Source organism: Dunckerocampus dactyliophorus, chromosome 2 (assembly GCF_027744805.1).
Source record: "Dunckerocampus dactyliophorus isolate RoL2022-P2 chromosome 2, RoL_Ddac_1.1, whole genome shotgun sequence".
In the NCBI taxonomy this organism is placed as follows: Eukaryota; Metazoa; Chordata; class Actinopteri; order Syngnathiformes; family Syngnathidae; genus Dunckerocampus; species Dunckerocampus dactyliophorus.
In genome coordinates this window covers 12,405,611-12,421,555 of record NC_072820.1, presented here as the reverse complement: position 1 = coordinate 12,421,555, position 15,945 = coordinate 12,405,611, and the positions used below count along the sequence as shown (strand labels likewise).

Genomic DNA, 15,945 nt, shown 5'->3' with positions numbered 1-15,945 from the left:
ACAAAATATACGGTGTGAATGTGGTGTTCCAAAATTGAGGCTATGGTTGTGCTAATATTGGCATGTAGCTCAGAGCAGCCTCACAAAGGAATTTACATTTTAAGTAATGCAGAATTGCTGCTAGCCAGATTGCTATAAATTCAGAATTTCAATACTGTAAGCTTCTGAGACTTGTTTTGTCTTTAAAAATAGGTCACATAGAACAATCTTCACCACAAGTGGCAGGAAATAAAATTAAATTTTAAGTGCTGTTTTATTTACCTTCATACAAAAAACAGGAAAAGCACTAAGACCTAATACCTTTAATTCATTATTACATTTTTAATATTTTCCTTTAACCATATAGACAAAATAATACTTTCAAAATAAACACATTCAAGCATATTAAATTTAATAACTTATTTTTTTATTGCTAAAACCCAAGCAAGTTTAATTTCAAGCAACATTCTGAGGAAATTATTGAATTAAGAGGAAATAAATGACAACGCATACACTCGGTTTCTTGTGCGGCATAATTAGCTATTCAATGACATGCATATTAAATTCTAGAGCAACTGAAGCAAACCGGGCAGTAAAGGAGGAGAGGGGGATGAGGGGCTGGCGTGTCCGTCTGATAGTCATCCTCTCAGTTCTGCAGGGACCTCCTTGCATAGGTTCTGGTGTGTAGTTCTCGCCTGGTGCTTGTTAAAAGCCCCGTGATCCACTTTGAAAGACAGCAGAAGGGTTTGGTGGCAGCTTGGTCCTAACCAGATGTTCCTAAGGTAAAAAAAGAAGCATACAAAGCAAAGAAAGGGGTTGCCATATTGCTAATAGCACTGAGAAATCACGCAATTAGCAAATCTGTGAGCCAAATTGGGCCTATTTATTTTAACTTCACTGTGGTGGAGTCTTTTATGTGAGCATCAGAGCACAAGGCCTTTTTCCCTCTTTTAGGCAGGATTGTGGGCTTTCTGTCCCAGAAGCACTTGGGTGGGTGTTGAGGGAAGGCAAATCAATGCGTGTATGTATCATTGTGTTCTTGTGTAGACACCCCCCCCCCCCCCCCCCCCCCCCCCCCCCCCCCCCCCCCCCCCCGCCCACACATACACAAACACCCTCCATTGTGCTGTGGATGCAGCAGCCTTGTCTGCCTCTCCACTGAATTAGTTGAGAAGACTCCAACAATGGGAAGAAATGGTAGGACACACTTCTGAATCAATCAGGAATGGAGCTAGACCTTTTATTTCCAGATGAATCTTAATTCTTTATCCTACCAAGGCATTTGGGACAATTGTATGCTGTCAGGGAAGGCCCTTTCTGTTCCCAGTACACAAAGCAAGGTCCATGAAAGGATGGTTGGATGAGTTTGATGTGGAATAACTCGACAGCCCGTCAAACATCTTTGGGAGGAACTAAAATTGAGATTGGGAACTCAGGTCCAACGTTAGTGACCTCTGACCTCACAAACAAAACAAGAATCTTAATCAAGTTATCTTACGAAACGGTCATATTTTTCTTAAAAAAAATTTGTTCATAATCTTTAAAGAATGAATTTTTTTCACAAAAATATGGAATTTACAAGAAAAAAGGTTTTCTGTGGAAAAAAATCTTGCAAAAATAATTTTTTTTTAAAAATAACGTTTTCAAGAAAAAAGTTATAATTTTTAGGGGAAAAAGCATCAATTGTGTGAAAATATTTTTTTACAGTAAAAAAAATCAATAGGCTTATGTTAATAAAGTCTGGGTATTTTCTCAAAGGAAAAACATCGTAATCATACAAAACTAAAATTTTTGTATTTTTGAAAATCCATAGAAAATGGATCGATGGAACTTAAAATTGTTGAATCATGTGTCAGTCAGCTGTGACCGACAAGGACGAGCGGTCCGGGAAATGAATGATAATTACTGAATTGTGCAATTGCAACCAACCATGTGATGTTCCTTGTTGTGAAGCATCAAATACTTTTTGAGGAATAAAAATTCCAAAACATTGAACAACATTCAAGGAAGTCCTAATGGTACAAACATAAAGTCATTTTACAATTAGAAAGTCGTAATATTATGATCATAAATACGTTCCAGAGGCAGCAGTTGTTCATTAAAATACAATATTGGTCTAATGCACATTTGTACAAATAGTCTTCTGAATAAATGGACAAAAATTGCCACAGACGTGTGAAATCTAGGTAATAGGGATCTGTGTATGATTTACTTCCTGCAGGTGCAATGACCATGTGTCCATACATTGTAGCGATGCACTGCGCCTCATTACTTTCTAAACCCTCATGCCTTCTCCCTGTTGCCAAATTGGCAAAGGAGTCCCCTCCTCTGTATTCCTGGGCAGCGTGGGAAAGGGGAAGAGGTCTAAGGCAGACTAACAGTGATACAGAGAGGAGAAAGCAGAACAATAGATGAATGAAACATTTCTAGCGCATTGTTCCAGTTATCTTTTTGAAGCCTTTTGTGTAATTCGGTGCAATTGCTCCACGGTTGCTCTACATTTTGCATATGAGACTGCTGGATGGAAACAGAGCAGTCGTGCACTGTTTGAGAGTGGAGCTGAATGCCGCTCGCTGCATCCTAAATGAGTTGCTTTGCATTTTTTCTTTGTCTGGCAAATGTCTGACATGGATTATAGAGTGTGCTCACACAAACCTATTTGCCTCGTGTTGTAACTAGGGTGTCGAGATCTCTCCTTTGGAGAAAAGCTGTATCGCGAGAATAGAGCAGCCAGAAGCCAATCAGAGTGTGAACTATGGCATCGCTACTATGAATGGTAATACAGTAATGTGGAAGTGGCAGTGCGCAAGGCATTATTGGAAGCGCACATCTTGCAACCCAACCAACCTCGGTGTTCACAGCGTCAGCGAGTGGCGTGTCGCTGTTTTTTTCCATCAGAGTCGAACGGCTGCTTGCTACTTGTTGATGTCCAAGCAGAAGCTGGAGTAATTCAAAATTTGATCAATTTTACTCAAGATTTGTCAAATCAACCCACGTACTCTCTGAGCGGTTCTACTGACGCTCATTACATTTGGCTCAGTGTCATCACCGGTTCCATTTCATAACACCGCTCATACATGCAGTAGAAGAGATCAGTGTTGACAATTTAGCAACATTGTCGCTTTATGTAGGGAGAAAGGGTGCGCGTATGAAGTGTTTCTTACGTCATGCATTCACTGGGTAATTAAATACTGTACAAGTGATCAAGGTAAAGAATCAAGAGTCGCTCCTATTAGTCCACATGTATTACTCCCCTTTCTTCTTCTATTCACCATGTGTCTTTGACAGAAATTACGTTCTTCAGGATTGTGATTGGCTAACAAGGTCTCACGTTCAGGGTATTATAGGGCTTCCTGTTGCTTTGGCATGGCTTGACCACTTGTAAATGCATTATCACGGTAAATATGGAACACATGCGGCCTTGGTCCTAAGGTAGCATTCTAAGATAAATGATCTGGTAGCTTCTGTGCTATAAATGGGACCACACTGCACTTTGGCAAATTGATTGGGCAATTTGTGACTGGCTGCTGTTTTTTTCCAACATCAGAAGCTCATATTTGCGGGCTTAACTGTTAAATCTTTTAATGAATGGATGGATTCAGCCGCTGTGTTGCAACATAGATAAGGAAGTGCAACCTAGTGGTTTCTCAGCCTAAAAACAACAAGGATAGACACAAAGGCAGTGACAAAGTCTCTCACTGTTTGATCTCTGACCTCACGAAAGTTGTAATGATGATGAAGAGTACCAGCAGTAGTGAAAAGTGCAAAGCCTCCCTTGCTTCAACTGGGCCACTCATGTTAATAGGCAGTGTGGCCTGCCGTTGACCTCTCTCACTTGCACTCCATCATACTGCAAAGGTTTGATTGAACATCACTGAGAGAATTATGCAAATCATCAGCACCGGAGTCACTTTCCCACGTTTCTACTAACAGAATTTATGACATTTTCTTCCAATTTTCACTTTCTGGCATAACTTTGAATATAAACAAATTCTGCCCCCCTGCCAAACAGCAGGGCAGTGAGCCATAGAGGGTAAGGCAGCTTTATCCTGCTGTAATCTGCAACAATGTCAGCGCACTAATGACTTCCAGCTTTGTGCACAAATCCTGTCACCTTGCCGTTATTTTGGCTTCGTCTGGTGTTCAAATTTCAATCCGTACATCTGTCTCTTTAGCGCGCTCGTCATTACAGCAGGAAGCTCTAAATCAGGTCAGTTCTACTATTATTCTGCATTCTTTTTTATTTGATTTATTTGTAATGCACGGATGAATGTGTTTTGGTAATTTGAAACCTTTGGACTTGGGCTCTGATTACTCCATTGTGGACAGAGAGGCATGACCTGTCTCCTGCGTTCTATTCACTGGGACTAGAAACCCCTCAATGTGATGTAGTGCAGTTCTACTGTATATACCACTACAAATGAGTCACTATAATAATACACATTATTACACAGTATTAAATTAAAATAAGTGTCACTTATTAAAATTTTGGACGCATTACCTGTCTCCTGCATTCTATTCACTGCTAGAAACCCCCTGTACCGGTATGATGTGGTGCAGTTCTTAACCAGTACAAATTACTGACTATAATAATGAACGTACTCTATAAGTAAATTAAATCAGTGTCACTAATTGAATTTTATTTTACAGGCATCGCCTGTGTCCTGCATTCTATTCACCGCTCGAACCCCCCAGTCTGACGCAATGCAGTTCTACACATGTACAAACGACTGACTACAATAATAAACCCATTATTGAATTATATTTGTGACACTAATTGTATTTAATTGTAGAGGCATCATCGGTCTGCTGATATTGTTTCAAGACACATTTCAAGGAACATCTACTTTTTTTTTTCTGATCTTGTCTCCCAATCCGCCCGACGGTATTGAGGTCAGCGAAAGGCGTGTTACCTAATATGGCCTGTTTTAGAGAGCTGGGTCAGTTGCAACGCTGCATCACTACTTTGAGGCGCCCCACCTGAGAGATGACTTTTAGCAGAGGTGCACTGTTGTTCCAGCATTCCTGAACACTCTAATGCCCTCCAATATCCAGATTATTTTTGCATTTGATCACATTCAAGCTTCAGGGCATTACCTGTCCCCTGCATTATATTCAGCAGAGCTGTGCTTCCTTTTAAGATACCTAAATGTGCTCACCTGACGCATTGTTGATGTGCTGAGCTCGGCCTTCTCATGCTGGATGCTCTGCAGCATAAGAGGGGTGTGGTTGTGGGAGGGGCCAACTTGCAACTTGGTGGCATGAACCGGCCGAGGGACCGAGGGGGGCTGTATGTTGGTGCTAGCAGACGCAACGCCCCTCTGGTGCTGCCCTATTGACCTGTGGGTCTCACCACTGTAGGCAGCCTGATAGCTGGTCTCAGGTGGGACATGAGGGCAGTCCTGGTTGGTCCGAGGGTTGGAATATGGAGCTGGAGGTTGTTTTCTGGTACTTTTGATGGGTCTGGTCCATGGCTTGTACTCTTGGCTAGAAGAAGGGTGATGTATCAGTAAGCTGTAGTTATACAGAATCAGTGAGGATGACTATGTGGGAGTGGGACTTACTGTCAGAAATAGGAAACCATTTCCAGTATATAATATACACGCCATATGTCTAATTATTCCGATGTGATGTCTCACTTTGCTTCTCATCCAGGAACATCATTTACAAAACATGAGACATGAGACACAAGATGAACAAAAGTTGTAACTTTTGAGGGAACCAGCATGGAATGTTACTGTCGACTAACTAAATCAGTTCCAAATACTTTGGTACACTCAAAAGACAAAAGTAATGGGAAATGGGCCGTTAGTATATACTGTACACAAGTTAATACAGTCTGTTAAGATAATATGGTTAGAACATCTAGTCTTCTGGAAGGACTTTCTACAAGATGTACAAGATTATGTAACGGATGCTAGCCTGTGAGGCTGTGCAAGTGTACGTACGTCAACCTCACTCCCTCTGCCTTGAGAGCTGTGCTGAACACTTGCTCGACAGTACGGGCTTTTAGCCGTGTGGTCAGCGCTCTCGCCTCCCATTGCGAAGGTTCTGCGTTCGAGCCCGGGTGCGGGCAGTGCGTTCATGGCGGCTTATACTACCGAATGCATTTATGGGGGTTTGTTATCCAGACACTTGATAAATCGGAACCTTTTTTCATTTAAAAAAATACAACACCCCAAACTTCATTCTCACACGATTACAATAGCTTTTCTTGAGAAAAATATACACATTTATTCTCAAAAAGCTTTTTTTTTTCTTTCAAAAAATACTACATTCTTGTAAGTTTTTAACAAGTTTTTTAACAAACCTGACTTTATTTTTACATGATTACGAAGTTTTTTCAGGAAAACAGACAGGGTATTGTTTACATCTGTTACAGGCACCGGTCATATTAGGGTAGATCCAATTGGTGTAATGAATTTTTGTGCACCACTTTACACTACAGCAGGCCATGTCTTGCTTAAATGGAGGAAGAGTGAACCCACCACAATACTAGTTGGCGGTAATCATCCGGAAATGTGGTTCCTAGTTCCTCCTTGGGGATAGTGGGCTATAGTGGGCTATAGTGGTTCCTAGTTCCTGCTCCCATGCAGGACTCCGTGGGGATAGTGGGCTATAAATTGTTGTATTAATAAGGCCATAAATAATAGACACTAGCTGCCATCCTAAAGGTGTTTGATGGGTGTTTTTAAAGAGATGTTTAAGAGGTCTAGCCAACCCCTTGACTAAAATTGTTGACGAATATGTCCCTATTGTTCTGTCTATAGTATATGCTTCTAGGCAGAATAGGAATCTGACAAATTAAGCTTGATGATGTCACAATTCTCTATTAGGGTCCATGAATTAGTTTTACAAGCAGAAAATAATTATATGTCTTTAATTGGTGCTGATAAGCAAGCACTCCTATACCGTATGGTCACGAATGAGTGGAAGTTAATGGAAGGCATAAAGTGTCGTAGATGAGAGATGTGTCCTACCTGTAGGAACTGGTTCTTCCCTCCTCCTCATCTTTCACCTCCTGCTCCCCCATCTTCTGCAGCCTTCCCTCCCTTGGTGGTACCGCCATGTGAGAACTGTTTACCGGGCTGCCCCCATTACTGATCCAGGGGAAGTGGTCCTTCCTTGGAATGGGCCAGGGTTTGTAATCCTGCTTGTACTGCGTGACGCTAGGAAAAGGCACCTCCGGAGGCTGGTAGTCCCCCCGGGGCTTGTACCCGGGGCCCCGCCGTGCGCGGAAAGACCCTCTAGTCCCCGGACCATCGGCACATTGTTGTCCCGGGGCTGGGGTGTAGTTATTCTCCGAGGAGGAAACCTGCTTGGTGACGGATCGCACCTCCTGCTCGGAGATGTCCGAGTAGTTCTGGATGGTGAGCGGTACGGAGAGGTCTGATTTGTCGAATTGGGTCCAGAACCGAGCCAGGCAGCACACTCTGCTGATGCACGGCCAAGCCATAGCACAACTCTTTGACTTGTGCAAAAATGTATATGAATCCAACGCATAGACCAAACCGGTTACATAAAAGAGAGTAGTCCTGGTGGGACTGGACGAGGGTCCACTTCGGTAGCACCAGAAGGGATTAAATGTTCCGCCGTCACTGAATAGTCCTCTCACACATAAGAGTGTCTCCACTCTGCAGAGAAATCCACGCAAAATACTCCCCTCACTCCAACTGGATATTTACTCCAGTCTACATGCACCATTTAAAATACTGGAAAGCCGCTCAACTTACATGCAGTGATGGACGGTCATCTACCGCATCTCTTCATGTTGCAATTATGATGCAGCGTCGAGGATCTAGCAGAGGAATATGGCTGATCATTTCATTTGAAACGTAAACATATGCAGGCTGTTATAGTGACATTGGGTCAATTCCTGTCCCAACTATCATCTAAAAACCCAAGCATGTTGATATGGTTGTAGACATGATAAAGAAAATACACTGATATGCGTGATTTTTGCCAATCATATGCTCAGCCTCTCCCTTTATAAGATAGTTGCATGAAATACAGTAGCAGTAAGTCAAACTTTTGCAAACAGTTGTGTAACACCGCCCTCTGCTGGAGAACAAGACATTACCATAAGGTACTGTATAAAGTTGCTGTATTCCAATCCTTCAGACTCTACACATAGGCATCCAGGCGCGGATTTAGAGGGGGGTGCCCCCCCCCCCGTTTTGAGGCACCCACGATTTTTTTTGCCTGATCCTGATGTCCATAGGGACATGCATCTGAGTTATGGGCGCGTGGTGGACGCATATGCCAGAATGCAACCGAGACGTTATGCTATTCCTGAACCCACTGTCAGGCTGATAATTTACATTGGACATTGAACGTGTGCTGTACATGGCTATTCAGGTGGAGGTGCAAAATAAAGGTTCTGGCATCATGACTATAAGGAAAACTGTTGTCTATTCTCAATGAAAATTATACTCAAATCCTCAAAATTTACAGCTGTTTCAAATTGGAAAATATTTCAGGAAATTGAGCTAAATGGGTTTCTCCTAGTACCGGTAATTTTATAAATAGAATGTTTTGTCTTAAACGATATATTCCAAGGATAAAAATAACAACAAACTCTTGAAATTAAGGACATAAAATTGGCCTCAGATATTACCAGATTGCAGGAAATGAGGTCGAATTTAAGAAATTAAAATCACTTCACAAAAGCAGTCCATAAAAACATGAATCATTCTAAAATCATTACATAAAGTTCTATAAAACAAAAAAACTATAAAAAAAAAAATGAAGAGTGCAGATAAAATACTTGCCATGTGCACAGTTGAATAGAAGTGTTTTCACCTTGGATTTGAACATTGCCAAAGTTGAGGATTGTCGCACATCGTCTGGAAGATTGTTTCAGATGTTGGCAGCATAAAACTGAAACAGCCTCACTGTGTTTAGTCCTGACTCCGGGCACTTGTAAGAGACCACTCCATGACCTTCTCAGAGCCCAAGATGTGGCTCTAAAATGTCAGAGATGTACTTTGGCGCAAGACCACGAAAAAGACTTGTGCACAAGCAGAGCTGTTTTAAAGTCTATTGTCTGAGCGACAGGAAGCCAGTGCAGAGACCCGAGTACTGGACTAATATGGTCATATTTCCTGGTTCTAGTCAGGACTCGAGCAGCAGCATTCTGGATGTACTGCAGCTGTTTTACAGCTCGTTTAGAGAGCCTGGTGAGAAGGCTGTTACAGTAGTCTAACCTGCTGGAGACAAAGGCATGGATTAGTCTCTCTAAATCTGGCTTAGACACAATTCCCTTGTTTTAGGCAATGTTTTTATGTGGTTAAAAAGCTGATGATGTCATTGATTTAATGTGGCTGTTAAAGTTCAGATCTGAGTCCATTATTACGCCCACATTTCTAACCTGATGATTAGGTTTTAGAGAAAGACATTGATTTCAGTTTTGTCTGAGTTTAGCTGGAGAATGTTGTTTTGCATCCACACACTGATCTGTTTGATGCAGTGACAAAGTAAATCTGCAGGACCACTTTCACCGGCCGTCAGCGACACGTAGATCTGAGTGGCGTCTGCAAAGTTGTGGTAGCACACAATGCAGCTGTGTATTAGCTGGCCTAAAGGAAGCATGTACAGATTGAACAATAGGGGTCCCAGGATTTAACCCTGGGGAACCCCACATGTCATAGCCATTTGGTCTGAGACACAGTTACCAATTCCAAATCAAGTACTCCCTGTCCTCCAGATAGGACTTGAACCAGTTTAGAACAGTACCAGAGATTCCCACCCAGTTTCTAACCTCTGTAATAAGATCACATGGTCAAATGTGTCAAAGGCAGCGCTCAGGTCCAGCAGAACTAAAAGTGAGACTTTGCCTGAATCTGTGCTCTGACTGCTATCATTTGTTACCTTGATCAGAGCTGTCTCACTGCTGTGGTGGGGCCTAAAGCCTAATTGGAAAGTATCAGACACATTGTTAGAGAGGAGAAAGTCAGTAACCTGCTCGTATACAAACTTTTCTAAGACTTTTTCCAAGAATAGCAGGTTTGATATGAGCCGATAGTTGTTTAGTGCTGTGGCATCAAGACTGCTCTTCTTCAGAAGAGGCTTAATGACAGCAGTTTTTAGGGCCTTTGAAAATGTTCCAATCTGAAGTGAGATGTTAACTAGATGCATGAGTTCCACACTACATATACCTGTACACTATATATTTTTACATGTATTATTAAGATCGGTCTAATTTCAACATTTTGTCATTGATTCATTCCATTAGAGATATCAGTATTTATTTGTGGAATAAAATACTGACTTTGACATATCGTTTTAACGAGTGTCCCTGAAAGCATCAAAGCGGTGCTGACACTGGATAGGAGTGGATGGAGGCTCCGCCTACCTACACCGTTTGTGGTGGACCACCGAAGTATTTCCCTTAAAACAAGTCTCCTTTTAAATATTTATAGTTATTTTAAGCTTTTTATACCAATGCCCAAATGGCTGAGTGTTGACGTCACTGCCTACGAAGCCCACCCCAAAATTTTATGTTCGTTCCATTGCTCAGGAAGGAGCGGACACGTGGATCCATTAACTTTGATCAAGCGGCGGAGACATTGGCCTTACCGAGTAACAAGTAAGTAAATACTTACGATTTTAACACCTTAATGAAGTGTGCTTATTTGTAAATGTATGAAAACCGGGTAAATAGCTATAGTGACTACTGGAAGCATGATGGACGATTCGCGAGAAAATAGATTTCATTTGATTGACTGCGCATGCGCTTATTGGCACGTTAACTTCCGGGTTTGGAACCGTTTTAGGAATGAATGGGTTACAGTATTTAATAATAATAACGAGAATAAAATAAAATATAAGTTAACATAAAATATAAATGCCCTGAAATAAAACATGAAACCTAACGTGCTCATTTGACTTTTTAAAAGTCTGTATAGTAGATGTAGGCATGAAAATATTTCTTTTTACTACTTCAGAAGATCTAGTATACTCAAATGTGTAGAACGTTAAGTATTTTTTCTACAATTTATTATTCATTCATTGATATATAAAGGGACAGTTCATATTAATAAACGTGACTGTAAATATGGCAAAATTAGTCAATAGGAAAATAGGACAAAAGCAATAATAGGAAAAATAAACTACTACTACAGCAACTAAATATGAGCAAAAAATATGACATATATTGGACAAAATCAATGTTTATACACAGTGTTCCTCTTTAGCCAGTGTTTGATATGGGGTTTAAGAGTGAAAGCCAGTATAATCCCTAATTGCACTACCTTTGACTTATAATATGTGTTTGCTAAATGTTGTGCGTCTGTGAATTATTGCACAACTTTGTCTCAATTTTTTGGCCACAGGGAATATGGCTCACCTTCCAGAAGACAACCTGCGGTACAAAGATGTCGACTACTGGGACGAAAGGTACAAGGTGGAAAAATGCTACGAGTGGTTAGGCGGCTTCTCCAAATTCCAGCATGTTTTGGAAAAATGCATCAAGAAAGACGACTCCATTCTAGTGCTTGGTTAGTGTTTTAAAGACTGGCTCAATTTACATCACTCAATACATTACACTAATACTACAAAAAGGGGGTTTCTTTCACTCCTGAAAGAACATAATATGACTGAGGTCTCCCATACTCCCAAACACATTTTCTACGGCATATTTTTTTATGCTCTCACTGTAGGAATGAAAAATCAATTCATTTTGCCCTGGACAAAACTAGGTTTGGTAAATGTTTTTCTTTATTATTGTTGAGCTGCTCTTCTGAAATTCTCTGGCGCCTCCAGAGGAGGCTTGCTTCGCACTTTGAAAACCCTTGTACAGCCATCCCTCGTCACATTGTGGTTCGAATTCATGGCTTCACTCTATCACGGTTAATAAATCATGCTTTTGCAGTTGAATGAGTTAAAAAAAAAATGCTTGATTAATCACGAGGAAGACACACACATTGACTACTATGATTGCTTATTTTCTCTTCTAACCACGTTAATGATGACCCTGACGTTTGTAGTCAATGTGAGCAGTTTTGCCGTGAAATGTTCACAAACAACCAGAAGGTGTCACTGTCTGCCTAAATATGAACTACCTCCTCTGCACCTCCTAAAAAACAAGCTACAAAAAAACAAACAAACATGAAACATGAAGAGCCTGCTGAATTTAGCTTCTGCAAGCAGGGAATTGGAGCAAAATAGAATGTTGATGTTGTCTCAGTCCTCAGTGAACCTCATCCATATGTTATGGATTGCACTGTGGCCCATTTACATTGTACATAGAAAAATAATTATTATTTTTAGGCCACTATGCCTAAATACTGCCTCTACAGTCTTTTGTTGTTTGCTTGTCATATCTTCACACAAGCACAGAAGGCTGTGGTGGTACAGGTCTTTGCTTTCAGGCAGGAACTTTGTTTATGTACGTGCAGCTTGTTTGTAGCGAAGGAGAATGTTGCTGTATGTTCATTTAGTGGTACTGTCCAATTCCTTCAAGAACTAGAATGATTTTATATGAGTGACTTTACTTCATCAGCACAATTATGTAAAAAACAAAACAAAAACGATGTTGCGGTATCTCTCTTTCCCTTTTCTCTCATTAAGTCAATATAGAAGTGCACCCCTGTCCCAGAGCTACAGTGGAAGCTCCAATTTGTTAAATGGTACTTCACTTAACGTAACATTTTAACATTCCTAACATAAAATTGTAAAGAGAAGTTATCCACGGTATAATTGAACTATATAAAGCTCTATCAAGTATCTTTTGAAGAGGCCTGCTGGACAAGTAATGGAGGCAGAACTGCAACGTCAATATAGGGTGTTACTGTCGTCTTATGGTGTTTTATAGGTACTGTATGGATTAATACGTGTACAGGCAGCATAAGAACACATCTTGGGCTTGGTTGGTATTTGCTGTTAAAGACAACAGGTACAAATTATGGCAAGCTTTGATGGTAATGTCAAATTCTAGTTCTATGGTTATCATCATATGTTTCCTCTTTGCCGTTGCCTTTACGCTTCTGTGGTAGCATCACAAAAAAGTGATTTTTCAATTTTTTTTGGTGACTTTGGCTTCAGCTTTGTCTTCCAAAGTGGAATCAGATGTCCAAGTGAGAATACTGACAGCAGGTAGAGATGTGTTAAGAGTGCATCAGGAACTCACGTACAGCAGAGGCGTGAGTGGGATGAGACAGATATATAACATACTGTAAGATGCCATCTTCAATACAGTTCTGAAGGAAACATCACAGCACACCGTTTATTAGAATAAAACCGTTTTTTTGTATCTCAGAAGACCAATCATCACCAGCACGTGTTGTGGTCTTTTTCCTTTGTCTTCAACATGTCCATTATAAGCAATTCTAAATGGGGAAGCCGACTGTAAAGATGTGCTCACGTGTCGCGCAGACGTGAAGAGCTCTTAAATTGCACTCGAATATCATCACGGCAAGTTGGACAAGTGCCTGCCACGTTCTCGCACGCATTTCACGGCTAGCCTCGCTTGTCAAGGCTGTAAATCCAGAGAGATCATTGGCTCGTAGACGACACTATAAATTAGTGTCACCAGAGGGGCAACCACGATATGACTTGGCAGGGAGAAGGGAGGGGAGGGGTAATGTATGTGAAATGTGTGTGTGTGTGTGTGTGTTGGCGACTGGATGAATACATTTAATGGAGGCGAATAAGGAATCAGTTTTAGTTCTTGTCTGAGCTAGAGGTCATACAGTATTTATTAGGATAATCTGGGCAGCGACAATGTGTGCTGTGCTGATGGGCTTTCAAGTAACAAATCAACCTTCAACCAATATCACTTATGGCTACAGTAACCTCTCCCTGTTGCAGTCTCAGTACATCACATATTTATATGCAGTATCTAGCAAGTACTGTATACTCATTTTTTACTATGGTGATCACACTAAATATTGACACTTTGGACACACTTTGGACATACTTTCTGTGAGATGTACTCACTTGTGTTGCCAGTTATTTAGACAATAATGGCTGTGTGTTAAGTCGTTTTCAGTGGATAGTAATTCGATACTGCTAGAAAAGCTGTACACTGACTACTCTAAAATATATCCACGTTTCATTTCTTTAGTATTGTCTATGGAGAAGATATAATGAAATGATGCGTGAGATACATACTGTACCTGCAGGCTAGAATACCACTAGAAAGGAACCTGCTACATTTTTTTTCTCAGTACAGCAATCCCTCGTTAACCATGTTTAATTGGTTCCAGAACCGACAATGATAAGTGATAGTTTCCGCAAAGTAGGATTCTTTTTTTATGAATGGAATATTTGTGTAGTTATGGCATGTAAAACCAGTTTCGATCCTCTAAATACAGTTTTTAACATTATTAAAGCCCTCTATACATTAAATAACACCCCATTAGTCATCTTTACACCAAGGACACTAGACTTAAACAGGACTGCTGACTCGGCAGCCACTTCCGTAGTATGCCCTGTGTGGGTTTGGCCGCCATGATGGTTTATGTTTTATGGTTTAATTTTATTTGAACATGCATGCAGGTTACAATGGAATACATCACATAATTCAATTCACAGTTCCACATGTCCAAAAGGAGTAGGAAGAAGCAAATCCAAATTCCTTTATCCAACATACAGACAACTTCTTAAAAAAGCTCCCCCTGTACGTACAGCAGTTAAAGTATGGAATGAAGAAACTGATCAAGTACTTCAGGACTGCTTTGGCTGCACAAACTGGGATGTGTTTAAAACTGCAGCGGGGAGGGAAGATTGTACTGTTGATTTGGATGAATATGCTTCTGCTGTTACTGGCTACATTAGCACATGTATAGAGACTGTTAGCACCACCAAGTATTACAGAAAATACCCTAACCAAAAACAGTGGATGAACTGTGATGTAAGGGCTAAGCTACGTGCTCGTTCGACTGCATTTGTCATGGGCACCGCTGATGACTACAAAAAGGCCAGATATGACCTGAGGAGGTCCATACGAGAGGCCAAAAGACAGTACAGACAGAAGCTGGAGGGCTACTATTCCACCTCAGACCCTCGGCGCATGTGGGCGGGGCTCCAGCACATCACAGACTATCGACAGCAGAGTAGCGTAGCCACGTCCAGCCAAACCACACTTCCTGATGAGTTGAATGAGTTCTATGCCCGCTTTGACACCCAAACTCCTGATGAGCAGAGAGGGTGGCTGAACCTGGGGAGCACACAGGACTCACCTCTCATGGTGACATCAGCTGATGTGCGCAGGGTTCTAAACAAAACAAACCCACGAAAAGCAGCAGGGCCAGACAACATCTCAGGACGTGCACTTCGGGTTTGCTCATCAGAGCTAGCTGATGTGCTTGCTGACATATTTAACCTGTCGCTTGCACAAGCATCTGTACCGACCTGCTTTAAGTCCACCACCATAGTGCCCGTACCCAAGAAGAGCAACGTGACCTGCTTGAATGACTATCGCCCTATAGCACTCACTCCTATTGTTATGAAGTGCTTTGAAAGATTAGTCATGACCCACATCAAAAAGAGCATCCCGGCGGCAACCGTGGACCCTCTACAGTTTGCATATCGCCAGAACCGGTCCACGGATGATGCAGTCAACACTGCCATCCACACAGCCCTTTCTCACCTACAGGGCCAGGACACATACGTCAGAATGCTATTTATAGACTATAGCTCTGCTTTTAATACAGTCTGCCCCCACAAACTCACAAATAAGCTCCTCACACTTGGCCTGTCTCCCTCCCTCTGTAACTGGGTGTTTAACTTTCTCACAGGCAGGCCCCAGTCAGTCAGAGTCCACAACCGCACATCCAGCTCAAGAATTGTGAGCACTGGGACCCCACAGGGGTGTGTGCTGAGTCCACTCCTCTACACGCTCTTCACCTACGATTGCGTGGCCTCCCAGAACAACACCAGCATCATTAAATTTGCAGATGACACTACAGTCATCGGACTGATCCTCCAAGTCCTTACCGCCTCCATCACTGTTTGGTACGGTAA

General features: G+C 41.6%; 2 protein-coding genes across 2 annotated transcripts in view; one reads left to right on the top strand and one right to left on the bottom strand.

Annotated features, from left to right (window-relative positions):
• Positions 1-268: 268 nt before the first annotated feature.
• Positions 269-7,931, bottom strand: map6d1 (MAP6 domain containing 1). Its single transcript, XM_054768561.1, has 4 exons — positions 7,713-7,931; positions 6,960-7,613; positions 5,139-5,466; positions 269-756 (listed from the first exon to the last, which is right to left on the bottom strand). The coding sequence occupies exons 1-4, from the start codon at positions 7,730-7,732 to the stop codon at positions 685-687; spliced, it is 1,074 nt and encodes a 357-aa protein (XP_054624536.1). The 5' UTR covers positions 7,733-7,931; the 3' UTR covers positions 269-684.
• Positions 7,932-10,322: 2,391 nt separating this feature from the next.
• The window catches only part of ece2a (endothelin converting enzyme 2a), a 94,367-nt gene continuing 88,744 nt past the window's right edge, over positions 10,323-15,945 (top strand). The window contains exons 1-2 of the mRNA XM_054766740.1: positions 10,323-10,567; positions 11,313-11,477. Coding sequence (XP_054622715.1) covers positions 10,423-10,567; positions 11,313-11,477 — 310 coding nt within the window. The 5' untranslated portion in view covers positions 10,323-10,422. The remainder of the gene's footprint in view (positions 10,568-11,312; positions 11,478-15,945) is intronic.